At 39.1% G+C, this 18,526-nt stretch overlaps 1 protein-coding gene across 4 annotated transcripts in view; it reads right to left on the bottom strand.

Annotated features, from left to right (window-relative positions):
• ABCG2 (ATP binding cassette subfamily G member 2 (Junior blood group)) overlaps positions 1 to 18,526 on the bottom strand; it is a 132,955-nt gene that overhangs the window by 28,670 nt on the left and 85,759 nt on the right. For all 4 annotated transcript variants that reach the window (XM_045473320.1, XM_045473316.1, XM_045473322.1 and 1 more), the window contains exons 2-6: positions 14,376 to 14,597; positions 7,352 to 7,411; positions 6,622 to 6,736; positions 5,885 to 6,037; positions 3,054 to 3,211 (exon numbers count right to left, since the gene is read on the bottom strand). In XM_045473320.1, coding sequence (XP_045329276.1) covers positions 3,054 to 3,211; positions 5,885 to 6,037; positions 6,622 to 6,736; positions 7,352 to 7,411; positions 14,376 to 14,578 — 689 coding nt within the window. In that variant the 5' untranslated portion in view covers positions 14,579 to 14,597. The remainder of the gene's footprint in view (positions 1 to 3,053; positions 3,212 to 5,884; positions 6,038 to 6,621; positions 6,737 to 7,351; positions 7,412 to 14,375; positions 14,598 to 18,526) is intronic.

The raw sequence follows: 18,526 nt of genomic DNA, 5'->3' as shown, positions 1-18,526 counted from the left end.
TGTGAGTACATGCTAAGACTGGTGGGTAGAGATTTGATGAGAAACAGGATATGGACATAATAACCAGTTATCTCCCCTGACAAAATATTAATCAATTACAAAGGGAAAAATAATTACTTCACAGCAGGTACACCCAGCAGACACCAACATGACCAGCTGATGGTTGTGAACATCACCCATGGAAAAGTCAAAACCATGCAGCCCCTCTCCTCGTTAGGGAAATACAAATCAAAACCACACTGAGATACCACCCCACACTGGTCAGAGTGGCTAAAATGAACAAATCAGGAGACTACAGATGCTGGTGAGGATGTGGAGAAATGGGAACCCTTTTGCCCTGTTGGTGGGAATGCAAACTGATGCATTCACTCTGAAACACAGTGTGGAGGTTCCTCAAAAAAAATTAAAAATAGAACTACCCTATGACCTAGCAATAGCACTACTAGGAATTTACCCAAGGGATACAGGAGTGCTAATGTATAGGGGCACATGTACCACAATGTTTATAGCAGTGCTTTCAACAATACCAAATTATGGAAAGAGCCCAAATGTCCAACAACTGATGAATGGATAAGGAAGATGTGGTTTATAGATACAATGGAATACTACTTAGCAATGAGAAGGAATGAAATCTGGCCATTTGCAGCAACGTGGACGGACCTGGAGGGTATTATGCTAAGTGAAATGAGTCAGAGAAAGACAGATACCTTATATTTTCACTCATATGTAGATCTTGAGAAACTTAACAGAAGACCATGGGGGAGTGGAAGGGGGAGAAAAAGCTATAGAGAGGAAGGGAGGCAAATCATAAGAGACTCTTGGATACTGAGAACAAACTGAGGGTTGATGGGGGGTGGGGGAGAGGGGAAAATGGGTGATGGGCACTAAGGAGGGCACTTGTTGGGATGAGCACTGGGTGTTGTACGGAAACCAATTTGACAGTAAATATACAATAAAACAAATAATAAAATAAAATAAAATAAAATAAAATAAAATAAAATAAATCACACAGCCCCTGATTTTTGCACAAGAATACAACATCAGGGGCGCCTGGGTGGCGCAGTCGGTTAAGCGTCCAACTTCAGCCAGGTCACGATCTCGCGGTCCGTGAGTTCGAGCCCCGCGTCGGGCTCTGGGCTGATGGCTCAGAGCCTGGAGCCTGTTTCCGATTCTGTGTCTCCCTCTCTCTCTGCCCCTCCCCCGTTCATGCTCTGTCTCTCTCTGTCCCAAAAATAAATAAAAACTTTGAAAAAAAAAAATTAAAAAAAAAAAAAAAAAAAAAGAATACAACATCATTTCTGTGGTATCCCTACCAAGAATTCATGGCCTGAGTCTAGTCATAGAGAAACACTGGATGCATCCAGGTTGAGGGCCACTCTACGAAATGTACTCTTGAAGACAGATAAGGACATGAGAGCCAGAAAAGACAAAAGAACTGTTCAGAATTATAAAATATTTTAAAAATCATTCCTGGAGAAAATTTTAAGCCAGAAAGGAGAAAGAGACACTTTTGGGACAACTGGTGAAGTCCAGCTGGAGTCCATGGGTTGGATGGTGGTGCTGGCAGCAATGTGGACTCCTTGGCTGGGAGGTGTGTAAGATGGAATTGTAGGAGGAGTGTCCTTGTTTCTTAGAGATATACTCCAGAGTATCCAGGGGTGATGGTACATGATGTCAGAAAAAGACTATGTGGGGTGGAGGGACGGAGGGAGAGCAAATGCACATAAATGGTAACAGTTGGGGAATCTAGGTAAGAGGACATGAGATTTCTTTGTACTGCTCTCGTAACTTTTCTGTTAGGTTAAAATTTATTTTTAATTTTTTTAAATGTCCAAAACTTACTTTTGAAATTTCTCCTACAAACATATTCTTCCCACTGGTGGAATAAATATAAATGCAATTCTTTTCTCCATTCTTCCATTTTTCAGGTCCCAAATTTTAGAAACTCATTCTTTCAATAATCACTTCCCATGTCCAATTCATGAACTAATTCTGTTGGTTCTATCTTTAAAATTGATCCAGAATCCATGACTTCTCACCAACTCACCACTACCATCCTAGTCAAAACCAGCATCATATCTCCACTGAGCTAATACAGCCTCCTGACTGCTTTCCTTATACTCACCTTGCACTACAGTCTTTTCTCTACACAGCTGCCACTCTTCTGTTCTAGAACTCTCTAAAAGTTTCACATGTAACCTAGAGACAATAAAAGCCACAGTTCTTACAGTGGCCTACAAAGCCTTTGTAATCTGCCACCCACTCAATTCCATCTCATGTCCTATTCTGTTATGGACTGAATTATGTCCCCCACCCAAAATTCATGTTGAAGTTCTAACCCCTATGACCTCAGAATATACCTGTATTTGCAGACAGGGTCTTTACAGAGGGACTTATGGTTAAACAAGGTCATATGTGGGCCTTAATCTAAGTGAGGACGCAGATTGAAGATAACTACGGACAAGCCAAGCCAGGGAGAAAGGCCTCAGAAAAAACAACTCTACTGACCCTCTTATCTTGGGCTTTTAGATTCCCAAGAATATGAAAAACTAAACTTCTGTTGTTTAAGTCACCCAGTCCATTGATACCACGTTATGGCAGTCCTAGCAAACTAATCGATAAGCAATCCCCATTCTACCTAGTTCACCAGCATCCAGTCCCTCTGGCCTCCTTGATATTCTAAACACATCAGGCACACTCTGCCTCAGGACCCACTGGCTCTTCCCTCCAAGGAGGACTCTCTTCTCCCAGACATCCAGGTCCTGCTTACTTGCTCGCAGCTCACATATCACATCATTGAGGTCTTCTCTGACCATCCTGCTGTTTAATATAGCACCCCCACCCCCACTACAGCCATCTTTTGCTACGCTCTTACTGTGCTTCATTTTTCTTGAAACGCTTATATTTGTCGATCAACTGTTTCCCTTGAACAAAGACAGAAAAAATTGCGCTCACTGCTGAATTCCCTATACCAAGAAGAACACCTGATATACAGCAGGTGATCAGATATTCTCTCAGCATGGATGAGAGAATAATGTTCCTATAGCATTTACCTCTTCAGGAGCAAAAGGACAGCATTTGCTGTGCTTGAGTCTAAGCCAGTTGTGGGCTCATCTAGGAACAGGATGGCTGGATCAGTAATAAGCTCCATTCCTATACTAGTCCTTTTTCTTTCTCCTCCAGACACACCACGGATAAACTGAGTTCCAACCTAAAACACAAATATCATTATTAACAATTACAACCACAGCCACTATTGTTTGTGGAGGTCCTACAATGAGCCGACCCTGTAAGAGGCAATATCTCATCCCTTGCTTATTCAAAACAGTAAGTAAATAAAAATATGGGAAAAGAGGTAGGTTTCTCTTGAATAAAATGAGTAAACTGAGGCTCAAATCAGCTAAGTGGCTAAGCCTGATGTGAAAGCCATGCTTAACAGTACTATATATTCCTTACCAAGTCAAATTAGAATAGGAAAAGATTTGGCCCTGGCATACTGAAATCACAAACCAAAAGGGAGATAAAGGTAGGAGAGGAGAAGGGGAAAGCTTCTATAATTTATTAATCTTCTTACACTCTCCCTCCTCACCCCTCCAAAAGTCCTCAGTGTGGTTTGGGAAACAGAAAGTTCACTTTCTATTATACCACATTAGCACCTCTTAAATCACCATAAGCCTTCCCAAATTGACCCTGCATATATCCCAACTCACTGCAGAATTCCTCACTCGTTCTTTCAGACAAATCCAGAAGACAGAACATTCTACAGGGCAACTGTAGTCTTTTCTTTTGGCTCAGTCTTTTCAACTAGTCGATGTCATTGTATGTAGTGGGGATGGAGGGGACAAGAAGGTTTGGGGGGAGGTAGGAAGCAATTCCTACATTAAGAGTCTTCAAAGAGATAATCAAGTGCTACTGATGCCCTTGGCTGGATCTTGTAACAATTGAGCCATAACAGACATTTTGGAGACAATTGGGAAAATGTGAATGAATAGGGGCTTAACGTAACTGATATTAAGACACTGTTAATTTTGTTAGTTTATAATGGTATTGTGGTAATGTAGGCAAATGTCTTTTTTTTAAGATGCATAATCAGTTTTCAGGAGTGAAATATGATATTTATAACTTTCTCTAAAATACTTCAAAAAAATACTTCAGAAAAAAAGCTGAAGCACATATGGGATAAGATGTCAACAACTGGGAGATCTAGGTGAATGTTATTAGTATCATACCATTATATTAATTATACTATAATCATACAATTAGGATAGTAATCAGACTATTCTATGTTTAAAATTTCATAAAAAGTAAAAAAAAACGTTGAAAGTATTTTCAATCAATTAGATAAATAAATTCTAAGAAGTGAACAACTATCTTCAGCTCATTTCCCAGGAATTCTATGCAAATAAGTTAGGGCAATGGCTGTCTATTTGTAAAGAAGTTTTACCTAAAAATAAAGATTGGAAAGCACCTTACTAAAAAGACAAAATGAAAAACAGCCAAAGCAAAGGAAACCCAAACCCATAAACTACCCAAAAGTAGTAAATGGTGGCATCCCGGAGTGCTGCTTCCAAGCAAAATATAGCAAAATACACTTAACCTTTTTTTTTAAATGTCAGTATCACATGAAGCAGCAGCCAGCAGAATGCCCCCTTTCTTCATTATCTCTAAGTCGAGGATAAATTTCACAGGGGGATTAAACTATTGCCACCACAGGCTCAGTTAGTAGAGGGTACAATTCTTGATCCCAGGGTTGTAAGCTCGAGCCCAAAATTGGGTGTAGAGATTACTTAAAAATAAAATCTTTAAAATAATAAAGAATGCTAAACTACAGCCACCACAATCTAAAAAGCTCCTCTTCACCCAAAGCTTCAAATGTCTTCCCAGCAAATCTTTCATCCCTAGTCATCAACTGTAAAGTTCTCTCATTCATTTCATTTCTTCCTCCTGACTCTGCACAACCACAAAAGGAGTTATTTTTGTCTCTCTGGCCCCAAACTGTTATCTCTAAAACCTAAGAGCCCAGCACATAACAGACAATATGTAAGTAAATATTGGCAGAAGAAAGGAAGATATGAAGAGGAGAGGGGAATAAGAGACAAAAGTACCAAAAGAAAGGCTATAGAAAAACGACTGGGATGCTACACAAATTAGAAATAAACCCTAAGTTAGGGGTGCTTGGATGGCTCAATTAGTTAAGCATCTGGCTCTTGATTTCAGCTCAGGTCATGATCTCACGGGTTTGTGAGTTTGAGCCTCACATTGGGCTCCTTGCACTGACAGTGTGGAGCCTGCTTGGGATTCTCTTTCTCCCTCTCTCTCTGCCCCTCCCATGCACACACTCTCTCTCAAAATAAATAAGCTTAAAAAAACAGGAATAAAACTCTACTTTGACTAAATATAATTTTGAAAGCCAAATTATAGCAAAGTGAAACGTAGAGCCAGAACCCTTGGATTTTTGCCATTTAAGAATTCCAGAAATATACCTCAAAAGCAATGGAACAAAGTCTCCTGGAGGAAGAGGAAGAAGAGCTAAAAGGGGAAAGAAAACAGGAAGAAGGAAAGTTAGTGTAAAGACAGTGGATGACCCATGACAAACGGTGTGGGAAAGCGTCAAGAGCTATCATCACATGGAAAGGGCCTTGTACTCTTTGCAAAGACACTTCTATATACTAGAGCACACTGCCACACTTTGTTTGCGGGGTTCAAACACTTTTGGTTTTTTTCTGGCTAATTTCCATCTCCATATTATGTTTTTCTCATCTTTACACAAAGCAGTCACTTTTGACCACACATATTATAGAAAACTTCTGAATAAGAGTTATACTATCTACACAGGTAAGATCCTATTGGCCAGCTACGATCCTGTCTGTTTTTTCCACATTACCTTGGAATCCGCCACTTTATCCAGACCTAACTCCTGAATGACCCTGTTAATCCGCATATTTTTTTCATTAGTCGTCATAGTTGTTGGAAGGCGTAGAGCTGCTGAGAACTGTAAATTTTCTCTCACCGTCAGAGTGCCCATCACGACATCATCCTTAAAGCAAAATGACATTTGAATAACACGTATTAGGTCTTTTCTAATACCATCACCCTTAAGTACATGTAATGTAATCCACAAGAATAACACACTCAATTTAAAGTCCTAGCTAATGATGCATTTGCAATCATACAAATGACAACAACTTCACATATAGACAGCTGAAAAAGCCTGATGGCATAATTTTCATTCTGTATCAGTACACCCAAAGAGACACAGGTCATTATGATTATTACCAGCAGACATGTCAGACTGATTTATACAGGATTTACCAGAACATCTTTCTAAGCTCGAAGAAGGACAGGGGTGAAGGTAGGGCCAAAAGGGAATTCAGTAGTGTCTTATGGAAATGATAACTAGAATGGATACCATTGCCCTTACCATGGTTATATTCCAGATTCTCCCTGCCTTTTCATTTCACACTACTCTGAATCTTACGGGGGATTATGAAAAGCTGGTGGAAAGAAAACTGGTTCTATGAGTATGTCATATAGTCAGTTGGAAGTACACTGAACTATCAGCCAAGGTACTTGCCCACATAGAAATAGAAGCAAGCTAAAAAAAAATGCATAAATACTTACTTGTACCACATAACCTGAATTACATTTGAAATTGGCAGGTCGAGGTGCTCCATTTATCAAAACATCCCCAGATAATCCATGTGGATCTTTCCTTGCAGCTAAGACATCTAACAACCTATGAGAGGACATATACGTTGTGGTTTTTCTCCAACTCAGGCTATATCTCTCGGCTCCACTGAATCCAAATTCTGCTCAAGTTAGAAAATTAACTGATCAAGAAATTCTATAGATTACCTAAAATTACATATATTTTTAAATTCTTACCTTCCCTTTTTTAGTATATGCTACAATAAAGCCCAAAGACATGAAACCAAGGCACTGTTGGCTGATCCAGCACAGACTTCCGAAAGAACCTTCCAGGCTGTGACCTTGGGGCGTCTCAAGGCAAGCAATGTGCTCCTTTGTCTAAGACACAGGCCTTAACTTATGCCTTTGGCTCCATCTCCCCACTTTCTATTTTCTCCCTCCTTTCTCTCCCCATAGCTCAAATCATAGCCAATAGCTGTATGCCAATCATGTCCTGTTATCATGTCCTGTTAGTAAGCTGACCAAATAAGATTTCCCGGTCCTTGAGACAACCACAAGCTAGCACTATTGCACGTTACCCACAGAGCCTAGAACCAGACTAGGTAGGCTGCAAATGCTCAACAAATACATGCTCACGTAAAAATAATCTTGAAAAGCACATTTAAGCTGCAAAGAAAAAGCTGACTTATATTATTATACTCACGAAGATTTGCCTCCACCTGTGGGTCCCAGAATGGCATTGAGGCCAGGTCTCATGATGCCACTGTAAACACAGAGACATACCAATTTAATGGCTTGTTTCAAAACTGGTTCTATTAATTTAGGGTCTGCATTTAATACACTCAATGAAAGTGATTAACAAAAAACAAGCACAAACCAACTCTTAAAAGAAAAAGACACTGAACTGTCAATTAACATAAGTCCCACATACAAACGATGTTAATCAATACTCAAGACATCTAAGAAAAATGGCTTGGGTCCCTCTAAATTCCTTTCACTTCTCTAAATCATTTATATTTTTTGAAAAAGGACACAAGGAAGTTCAAGTTTCCTCAAAGTAGCAGAGTCTAGTGAAACATCTCTGTTAACATTTATCCCCCCAAACACAGTGTAAAGAGCTTCAGTCTTAACTAATGTTCAGTGACATTAATTATCTTCAAGTCACCTCATTCGCTACTTAGTCAAGTTCTACACAATTAACGAGTCAATGGACTTCTAGAATCCCCAGTAAGAGTGTTCTCACTGCTTAAATCTACTCAGACTAAAAAACAATATATCTGAAGTAGAAAGTCAATGGCTAGAATAAAGCACCTCACAGGTAAAACAAACAAAAAACACATCACCCGTTCTTAACCCTCACAGATTTTTTACTAAATTAGAAATAGTAAAATATATATTCTCAATATGTATCATTTTCTTCCTTATAAAGTTTCAGGTAATTGGACTGGGAAATTCTCAGTGTAGAAGTGATAGATGCCACTTTCTGTAGGGGACAACTTAAGTTGTCACAACTGTAAAATGGCTGGTGGGTGCTAGGGTGAAATGTAGCTTTCACTCTGTTCCTCAACTATGGTGCCTCGCACAGAAACACTGCACAAATACAATGAGTTTGGTAAACTAGGAACAAGCTGTAGAACAGAAAAATCTCTTATTCTTTCAATGGCCTCTTCTCCTCCCCCCATCCCCGAAAGTAAAAAGACATACTGGCTGAGTGAACTTTCAAGATGCATTTATCTGTAGCTCTTGATTCATCTTCTTTATTAATAGCTACCTAGTAACTGTTTCTAAAATGACCAGAGGGGCGCCTGGGTGGCGCAGTCGGTCAAGCGTCCGACTTCAGCCAGGTCACGATCCCGCGGTCCGTGAGTTCGAGCCCCGCGTCGGGCTCTGGGCTGATGGCTCAGAGCCTGGAGCCTGTTTCCGATTCTGTGTCTCCCTCTCTCTCTGCCCCTCCCCCGTTCATGCTCTGTCTCTCTCTGTCCCAAAAATAAAATAAACGTTGAAAAAAATAAATAAATAAAATAAAATAAAATGACCAGAAATACGCTTGTTATTCACTAAGACTTCATTATCAGAAAAAATCTCCAGGTTTTAAAAATATTTACTCAAGTAAAGACCAACTAATCCTAAATGATTAGCCCAAAATTGAATGTGAATGCTCTAGGACAATTTTATAGGTCCCCAAGCTGGGCTTACTTTGGCACTAAACCCTAGCATTACAGAAAACAACAATAACATACAACCACAAATGCAAGAAAGAGTTCCAGTTGGGAGCAGTGGCTAATTCTCCCTCCATTCATTCAACACAATTATCCAGTGACTACTACGTATGTACAAGACACTCTTCTAGGACATGGGACAGAGAATAAAACAAAGTCCTAGGCCTCCTGGAGTTTACAGTCCAAGGGCCAGCAAAAGAGAGCTGGTCACCTGTTTTCTGTTTTCATAAACAAAGTATCATTGGAACAGAGCCACACTCATTCATTTACGTCCATGGCTGCTTTCACACTACAATGACAGAGTTGACTAGTTGCAACACAGATGTATGGCCCATAAAGATGAAAATATTTACTATAAGGCCCTTTATAGAAAGTCTGTTGACGCTTGTTCTGGTTTATGGTCTACAATCCCCTTGTTTCCCCACCCTGCCCTCCACTCTACTATCATCCCTCCAAACTCATTTCCCACCCTTATTTACTGCCTTACAGCATGTACATGCAGGAAAATCTCCCTCACTGTATTGTAAAACTTTGTCAACAAGATGGTGCAATCTTGTGTCACCCCCCACCCCACCATAGCATGCAGCACAGTGGTACAATGGGTAGATCATTGAATACATCAAATGAAACCTAGCTAAAGGATTCATGTCACATCTGTCACATTTTAGTGCATAATGGTTAATCCTCTGGTCTCATTTTATGAAGAGGTCCATGCCATTCCCACTGCTTGGAGCTACCTTCCCTCCCTACCTTGTTCTACACACACACTCTTCACTCTCTCTCTCATTCCCCTGGGCCTCCAATTTAGGATTAGGGACTTTCATGGTGTCTTCTAATCCCCCTATCTGTCCCTCTAAAGAGTAAAGTGCTCTACTTGTATGAACCCACCATTAGACTAGAAGGTTTCTGGAACAGAGGACATAACTGTGTCACTAACATCTTATACAATGTCAAGCACCTCATAGACACTTAAAACTTATTGAATAAATGAGTCTCTACATTTTTATAAATGACAGTTACTTACAGGAAAGCTAAAAAAAAAAAAAAGTTTTCAATAAAAACAAATGTCAAAAGACACCTGGGAAGCTCAGTTGGTTAAGCGTCTGACTTTTGATTTCAGCTCAGGTCATGATCTCACAGTTCGTGAGACTGAGCCCCATGTCTGGCTCTGCATTGTCAGTTTGGGATTGTCTCTTTCACTCTCTTTGCCCCTCCCCCGCCCCCCACACATGTGCTCTTTCTCTTTTTTCTCTTGCAAAAATAAAAATAAATATTAAAAAAATGTCAAGAAGTAGGAAAAACTTGACAGCTGTAACAGAACACAGGCTGTGAAGGGAGATGGAAGGAACAGAGGTGACAGCTAGAGGGCAGGGTAATTACTTATATTAAGGAATAAGAAAAGTAAGCAAATCAGTAAGTATATTAAGGATAATGAGAACCAGGTTTTTTACTTTTTGAGATATTTTATAAAAATAGAAATGTAGAAAGAACCCTAGGTATAAGATTAGAATTGAAGGTATTACTGAGAAGTCATGAGTTTTAATCTATATACACAAATAGATATAGAAAGCTTTAGGTACATGTATAAGCACGTGTGTGTGTGTGTGTGTGTGTGTGTGTGTGTATTCCCTAGGTCTACCCACTGAGAAGGCCTAGAAGCTATGACATCCCAATGGCAACGAACATTCCAAACACCCAGATCTTGGTTTATAAATACCATCCTCCATGAAAAGGAACAACAGCTAGTTCCAGGTCTGAAGCAGGGTAAGTATTCAGGGAGTCTGAAACTTCTTGCTGTGCCAAGAAAATACTCAAATGAGAAAATATATCAAAAGAACAAGGTAAAAAAAGCAAAGGTCTCCCCCTGACCCAATCAGGAACAGTAAGATTATCAAGAAGAATAATGATAATAATGCAATACTATTGAATGGTATTGGATATGAAATCCATGAGTCTATATTGATATAAAGAAATGAATGAAGAAAGGAAGAATAGAGTTTTTTTTTTCTTTTAGTAGACTACAATCTAATCCATACTGAAGAGTTGGATGAAAACAGAAAAATCACCTTTTTTTTTTTTTTTTTTTTTTTTTTTTAAATTTTTTTTTTTTTTTCAACATTTATTCATTTCTGGGACAGAGAGAGACAGAGCATGAACGGGGGAGGGGCAGAGAGAGAGGGAGACACAGAATCGGAAACAGGCTCCAGGCTCCGAGCCATCAGCCCAGAGCCTGACGCGGGGCCCGAACTCACGGACCGCGAGATCATGACCTGGCTGAAGTCGGACGCTTAACCGACTGCGCCACCCAGGCGCCCCGAAAAATCACCTTTTGATAACTATCATAGTGATTGTTCCTGCTGACTTGGGAAGGAAGAATCAATGGGGGCTAAAGCTGGTGGGCTGAAGATTAATGAGGACTACAGTTTTGGAATAATGTCAGAGTATCTCCCCTCATAGTATTTATCAATTACAAAGTAGAAATGGTACCATTACGGTGGAAAAGGCTGGTAGACACCAACATGACCAAGTAGTCAAGGTTCAAGGGTGAGACAGAAAAATACCAGGTTGGATGAGACAAAAGAGACATGATGTGGTGGTTAGTTAAGTATGTTAAGGGCGTGGTTGACTGACAGTCCCTTAGCACCCACCACTGCATTCACTATGAGGCTGCACTTCCCCTGGGCTGCTCCAAAACAATGACTGAGTCGCTATATAAAAGAGGATCCTTATTTCTGGAAAACATACACCAAAGGAGTTAAGGATAATAAAACACCATATGGACAGCTTGCTTTTAGAAAAATACTAATGATAATGGGTATATAAAGAGTAAAAGTAACGAGCAAATGCAGTGAAATGTTGACAGATGGGGCATCTGAGTAAAAAGTGCAAGGTTTAAGTTTAAAATTATGTCAAAATAGGGTAACCTGAGTGGCTCAGTCAGTTAAGCATCTGACTTTGGCTCAGGTCATGATCTCACAGTTCATGAGTTCAAGCCCCACATCAGGCTCTTTGTTGACAGCTCAGAGCCTGCAACCTGCTTTGGATTCTGTTTCCCTCTCTCTCCACCTCTCCCCCACTCAAGCTCTGTCTCTCTCTGTCTCTGAAAAATAAACCTCAAAACTTTTTAAAATTATGTCAAAATAAATTATAAATTAAAAAAATCCTGAAACAGTATAACAAATTTCCCTGGAGATTAAAAAATATCCACACATCTACTGGTATGGACCATTTTTTCCATAGATCTTCAACCTTCGTGAAGGAAAGCCCAAATACTGGATATGGGGACAAACTAAGTGTAACAAAAAGGTTTTTCATGAGGACGTAAAACCTTACCTTTTTGAATGCTAATAGTCAGATTTTGTTTTGTCTTCTTCCCCTGACAGAGGAAATCAGGTTCTAGTTACTTAGATCTACAAATGAGATTACAAAATGTCCAAAGGAAAAACAAAACTCAAGATTCTCATCAGATTTCTTGAAATACAGTTACTACTGTGAATGCTGGCAGTGCTATCAAACACAAATCAAAAATTAGGTTTATGGAAGCAATCTTTCCCCATCCCAGAAACTCTTCTTAGTTGAAATCAACAGATAGGGGAAACATAAGAATCACTGCAGCAAAAACAGGGATGACCTTTCTCAGTGATCCCTAAACCAGACATGTGAGTAAACAAGGAAACCAACCCCACCTGTCCTTTTAACTATAAAATTATAAAGAATTACAAGATTTGACTGAGTTTTTATGAACCTAGTTCTGCACGCAAGGATGAACTCATCCATTGCTGAAATGCATACCAGTGAACCATAAAACTTTATGAAGCCTTGAACAGATGACACTTTTACAGTACCAAGTTACTAAATCTAGTAGTTTTAAAACATAAGCAAGATAAATATATGCTTGCACAGCACGCAGTTTAAATATATTCAACCTGCACATATTCGGGTCCTTTGTTACCTTCCACTTAGCACAAAATCTGAAGTGACCAACATTTTCTTTTTTGAGTATTAATTCTTTTAAGTTTATTTATTTATTTTTGAGAGAGAGAGAGCACAAGTGAGGGAGGGTCAGAGACAGCGAGAGAGAGAATCCCAAGGAGGCTCCACATTGTCAGTGCAGAGCCGGTCATGTGGCTCAAACCCACAAACAGTGAGATAGTGGGCTGAGCTGAAATCAAGAGTTAGACACTCAACTGACTGAGCCATCCAGGCACCACATGACCAACATTTTCTTGATTATGATGTTCCACAAAAAAATTATCAGCTTTTCAGAAAGGAAACTTTGCATCTACCATTCCTCTCCTATTTTCCTACTCAGGGTTTCTCAACTAACACACAAAAGCAATAAGGAAGTAAGCTTGACAGTAGGTATTACTCCATGGACAAAGTTCTATCTAATCCTACAAAGCACCTGGCCTCCTGGTAACCCAGTCGATCTCAGATCCCCAGAGTCTCCCTGCCCACAGATAAAAGAGCCCTAAAAAGTTACTTTCTTTGTCTAGGAGTAGTTATTGCCCCTATTAAACAAACAAACAGACTATGCTGTCTGAGCATACCTAGACTCACTCCCCCCTCCACAGACAGGAAAAATCAAGCTCACTTCTGTAGACATCAGAAAAACATTAAAACCCTGATGGCTATCATTTGTGAAAGAGTAGAGATATCTGGGACCAACTAGATTCTACATAAATGCTCATTTTTCTCTCCCCACTCTACCGCCCACTCCACAACAACATGATGCATTCGCCCTGGATGAAGAGAATGAAAACCATAGTTTTGTACTGATTTGGATTCTAAAATACAGTTAAATGTATTGATTTGGTTCCTAATTTCTCTAATCACTTTGGAATTTCACTGCATCACTTAAGCTAAGCCACAGTTGTCTTATATGTAAATAGACTCTGTCTGCCTGTGTAATGGGGAGAAGCATTAAGTAAATGGTACAAATTACTGTATAAATGGAACACTCATTTAAAACAGTGTATTTGAAAACCAAAGTACTTTTACAATATACTGTCATTTCCACTACCTGGCTCTTGCATCTAGGACATAAAGGACATAAAGGACATAAGTACCGAAAAGTGTCTGGCTCATAAGGTACAATAGCAGATCTTCTCTCTGTTCCACAGATGAGAAAACTAAAGTTCAGAGATGATAATTATATCCCCACAACCAAGAACCAGTTAATTATACAGCCATTCCCATTCAGTAAACCACAGGGTGTACCCAGAAATAATTAAACGACACATTAATTGTTCAGTTTCTCAAACAAAAGTTTTTACACATAGAGCAACCAACCACTTTCCCAATTTGGCAGTTTCTTTAAAGTTAACCACACACCTAATATGTGATCCAACCACTTCACTCCAAGTTCAGCCACAAGAAATAAAAGCACGTGTCTGTATGTCTGTATAGAGTTGTACACAAATGTAATTCCTTTATTTGCAATAAGCAAAACCTGTCAAGCTCACTGTAGGTCAATAAAGCTGTTTTAATACAAGTTCATGAACATACTTGATATTTGTTAATATTTCTTTCTCAACTGTTTTTCGACCAAGAAGAAAGCCACTCGTCACTTTTACTCGATAGTTGATGTTATGAAAACTTAACACAGCTACTTCGGTAAATGTCTTCAGGTCATTGGAGGTTGTCCTGGGGAGGTCATTGGTGTTTCTTCGTGACATTGGGATAAAAACTTCGTCATTACTGGAAGACATCTGGAGAGTTTCTGCCTTTCTGTAGAGGGAAAAGCAACAATAAGTTGATAGTCCAGATAAATCAGACTGTAAATACCAGTTAATAGTACACTTAAAACAAGTCATTTTGGTACATGTTTCCAATTACAAAATAAATAAATCCTGGAAATGTAATATACAGCATGGTGTCTACAGATAATAACACTGCACTGTATGTTTGAAAGTTGTTAAGATGGCAGATCTTGAAAGTTCTCATCACAAGAAAAAAAACTGTGACTTTGTGATAGATGTTAACCAGACTTACAGTGATCATTTCACAATATAAATAAATATTAAATCATTATATTGTACACCTGAAACTAATGTAATGGTATTTGTCAATTTTATCTCTATTCAGAAAAATTAAAAAGAGAGATCTAAATTTTTTAAAAGAATGTAAAATACCCGATTAGTCCTTTTTTTACATGCTTAAGTAAAAATATTTTAGGTACAGTGGGTTCAATAAAATATACTATTAAACATGTTTTAAAAACAAGTCGATTTTAAACTACAATGCAATAAATAGTTCCATTTCCAATGAACAGGCTATATTGTGATAAGAACAACCATGGGACCTATATTAGGGGGGCAGACACAACTCCAAATGCATAAACTTCAATTAGTTGTTAATTAAACATCTAATAAGTAAATACAGACAATAAAAATTAATCAAAACTCATAAAACAGGTAAAAGATAAGTGGGAGTTAGACTTGCCTGGTTTGAAAATCATATTACGATACATCTCAAGATTAGGGGCAGACCACATGATTACCATCACCTGTTTTTGTTGTTTCATTTTGGGGTTCTTGACATAGTTATTATTATAAAAAGGGAGTTAATCCAGGCAGTCAGGGACAAGAGAAATTTCTCTGAATTTATTGCTCCAGACTCTATATCCCTGACTGTTATGCTCCCTCAATCAGCCAAGAAGAGAAGCTCCAAAACTGTTTGAGATGACATAATCATTTCCATGATGGGTGAACATATTTAAATTCTAGGAAGTTTTAGAATTAAGTATAAAAACTATTAATAAAATAAAACCAATAATGAAGCAGGTATAGAATTTAGAACAAAAACAGAGTATTAAGTTTATAAATGGAGTTTAGGGGCGCCTATGTGGCTCAGTCGGTTAAGCACCCAACTTTGGCCCAGGTCTTGATCTCGTGGTTTGTAGGTCTGAGCCCCACATTGGGCTCCTGTACTGACAGCTCAGAACCTGGAGCCTGCTTCAGATTCTGTGTCTCCCTCTCTCTCTGCCCCTCCCCTGTTCATGCTCTGTCTCTCTCTGTCTCAAAAATAAATAAACGTTAAAAAAAAAAAAAATTAAAAGATTTAGACTAAGAGTTAAGATGAACTTAACAGCTTGTGAACTAGGTTTGAAATGTCAAATGACCATCAACTTAGTGTTCTGTTCTGTTTTGTTTTGTTTTGTTAGAGTATAGTTGACATCCCAGTTTTAATTTTTAAAAATCAAAGTTATCAGGGCACCCAGGTGGCTCAGTCTCTTGAGCATCTGACTCTTGATTTCGGGTCAGTTTATGATTCCAGGGTTGTGGGATGGAGCCCCACATCAGGCTCCATGCTGAGCATAGAGCCTGCTTAGGATTCTCAATCTGTCTCTCTCTCCCCACCCCACCTGCCCCTCTCCCCTGCTCACGCGCACTCTCTCTCTAAAAGAAAAATAAATTTAATTAATTAAATTTAAAAAAAATAAAAATGAAAGTTATCCATGAAGAACTTTCTCTCTGGCTATGATGGAGCAGCTGTTCCAAACCGAGCATCCTCCAAAGAGAACATTGTAAAAGCAGATAAAATGTAACATGCAACTATTTGAAGAGCTCTGTGTGATGAGAGTAACCAAAGCAGCCAGGACTTGCAGAACCAAAATCCTGGAAAGGAGAGAATGCAAAGGCAAACCCAGCATTCTGTGCCCTTTCCTCTCAAGGCAAATTGCAAACACATGGGGAAAATTTCAGAAAAAAAAAAACAACAACAAAAAAACAGGCAGAAAGAAGCTGCTAGAGGCTAAAAATCTGAGCAAATATTTAAGCAACCAATGATAAAGAAAATTTTTAACTTTTAACATTTGTGGACCCTGCTCCTGGGCTCTCAGGGGAAGCTATACTTTACATTTCCCACCAAGGTCAAAATGACTTGGCAAAACCTCAAAGTATAGGCTCTATCTCTGCCTGGAGCACACATTGCATGTCTGCTTCATTGAAAAAACAACCAAAAAGGAACATCAAACATACAGATAGGAAAAACAAAAGAAACCTCTTGGTTCCCATAAGATTAAAATCATACAGCCTTGCACATGCTGAAAACATAAAACAAAGTCTGTAACTTTCTGGAATGCCCTTCATCATCATGATGTGTAACTCTTCATGTAAAAACACATGTATAACACTGCACCAAATGTTCCTTCCCCAAAGCACTCTCTTCTTTGTCAAGATTATGTATCCTGGGCTATTGTGCTAACTTGGGCTCGTCTTTCCTTTTCTCTTTAAAAATTTTAAAAAGACTTGTTCATTTTGCATCAATGTTACTTGGCATAGAAGGACAGGATATTAGAGAAACTCTTGCAAGACCTCCGAGCAACTCAGGCGCTGGGTACCAGCACAGGTACCCCTGTGAACCCCCAGCACCTCATAGATATATCGGGTGAGTTCTCCTGATATCTGCACCTCCTCAATTTGAGTTGATGGTCCTGACTTTTATTCAAGCTGTTGAGAGTTACAGGAATGATCTCTAGGTGGGAATAACCTACAGGGGTTGGAATTGATGGGCTGGATGTTTTAATTTGGCATTATACTAATTGCTATACCTTCAGTGTAAGGCTTGAGTAAATTTTCTGGTTAGAAATATGAGAGACTGAATCACTCAGCTCTAAGCAGCAAGGACATTTGCTACTTCTGGCCAAATGATCCTTTCAGATGACTGAAAGCCTGTAACAGAAGTGTCAGAGGATATTCCTCAAGACCTGCAGGGGTCCCATAGGAATGTTCCATCTAATAAGGTAATTAATAATTGGATGGTCCAGGGACACAGACATAAAGACAGATCATCCAGTGCTCCCAGCCCCTTCGATGGTTTTTACCTCACTGAGAGAAATCCAGAGACATCAGAAGGTGTATCACGGTCCTTGGAAGTAACTCTCACAAGCAGCACCCTCTCAACCCACCACACTTGATATCCTTATATCTTAGTCAAGCCTTATTCTACAAATAAAACTGAAACTAAAACGAATGGGGAACCATGCTTCAAAAGCCTAACACTGCTGGAAAACCAACAACCACCCACAGGAAACTGTGGCAGGCTGTACGTACAATACATGTGGAGCCTACACATGCAAGTGCTTACTAATGGGGAAATTTAAGGATAGCCTGAGTCTCAAATCCCAAATGGGGTTCTTCGACATGTCTGGATTAGTTTTCTTGTGTACACTATTAGAGAAAGCCAGCTATAAGACTAAGCAGCTAGAAACTAAGAAGCCATTTGGTGTAATCAGTGAACCCCTGGCTTTGGGGGAGGACCCAACGCTCACAAAGGTACTCTGGGCTTCATTCGGTTTGTTCGTTGCTGTAGCTTTTCATATCTTTGGACAAAACCAAAACCATTTTGGTTTGGACAAAACCAAAACCATTTCTTACTGGAAATGGAAAATAACTAGTTAATGGATCCAGAAATTATCTTGCTGTCTTGCAATCAGATTTGTTTTAATAAAAGGAGGATATTTGAAGTTGGGTCTTAGATGTCCTCTCCACAAATATTACTGAAACAGAGGCTAATTATGTGTGTACCTTGTTTGTGTAAATGTCTATACGTGTTACAGATGAGGTATTTTCTCTACCTCCAGTTGGTATTGCTAAAATTAATCTGTAAAGGAGTTCTATTTAATTAGTTTAAAAGCAAGAGCTCTAGAAACTGGG

This window comes from Leopardus geoffroyi, chromosome B1, assembly GCF_018350155.1.
Source record: "Leopardus geoffroyi isolate Oge1 chromosome B1, O.geoffroyi_Oge1_pat1.0, whole genome shotgun sequence".
NCBI lineage: Eukaryota > Metazoa > Chordata > Mammalia > Carnivora > Felidae > Leopardus > Leopardus geoffroyi.
This window is presented reverse-complemented; position numbering and strand designations above follow the sequence as displayed.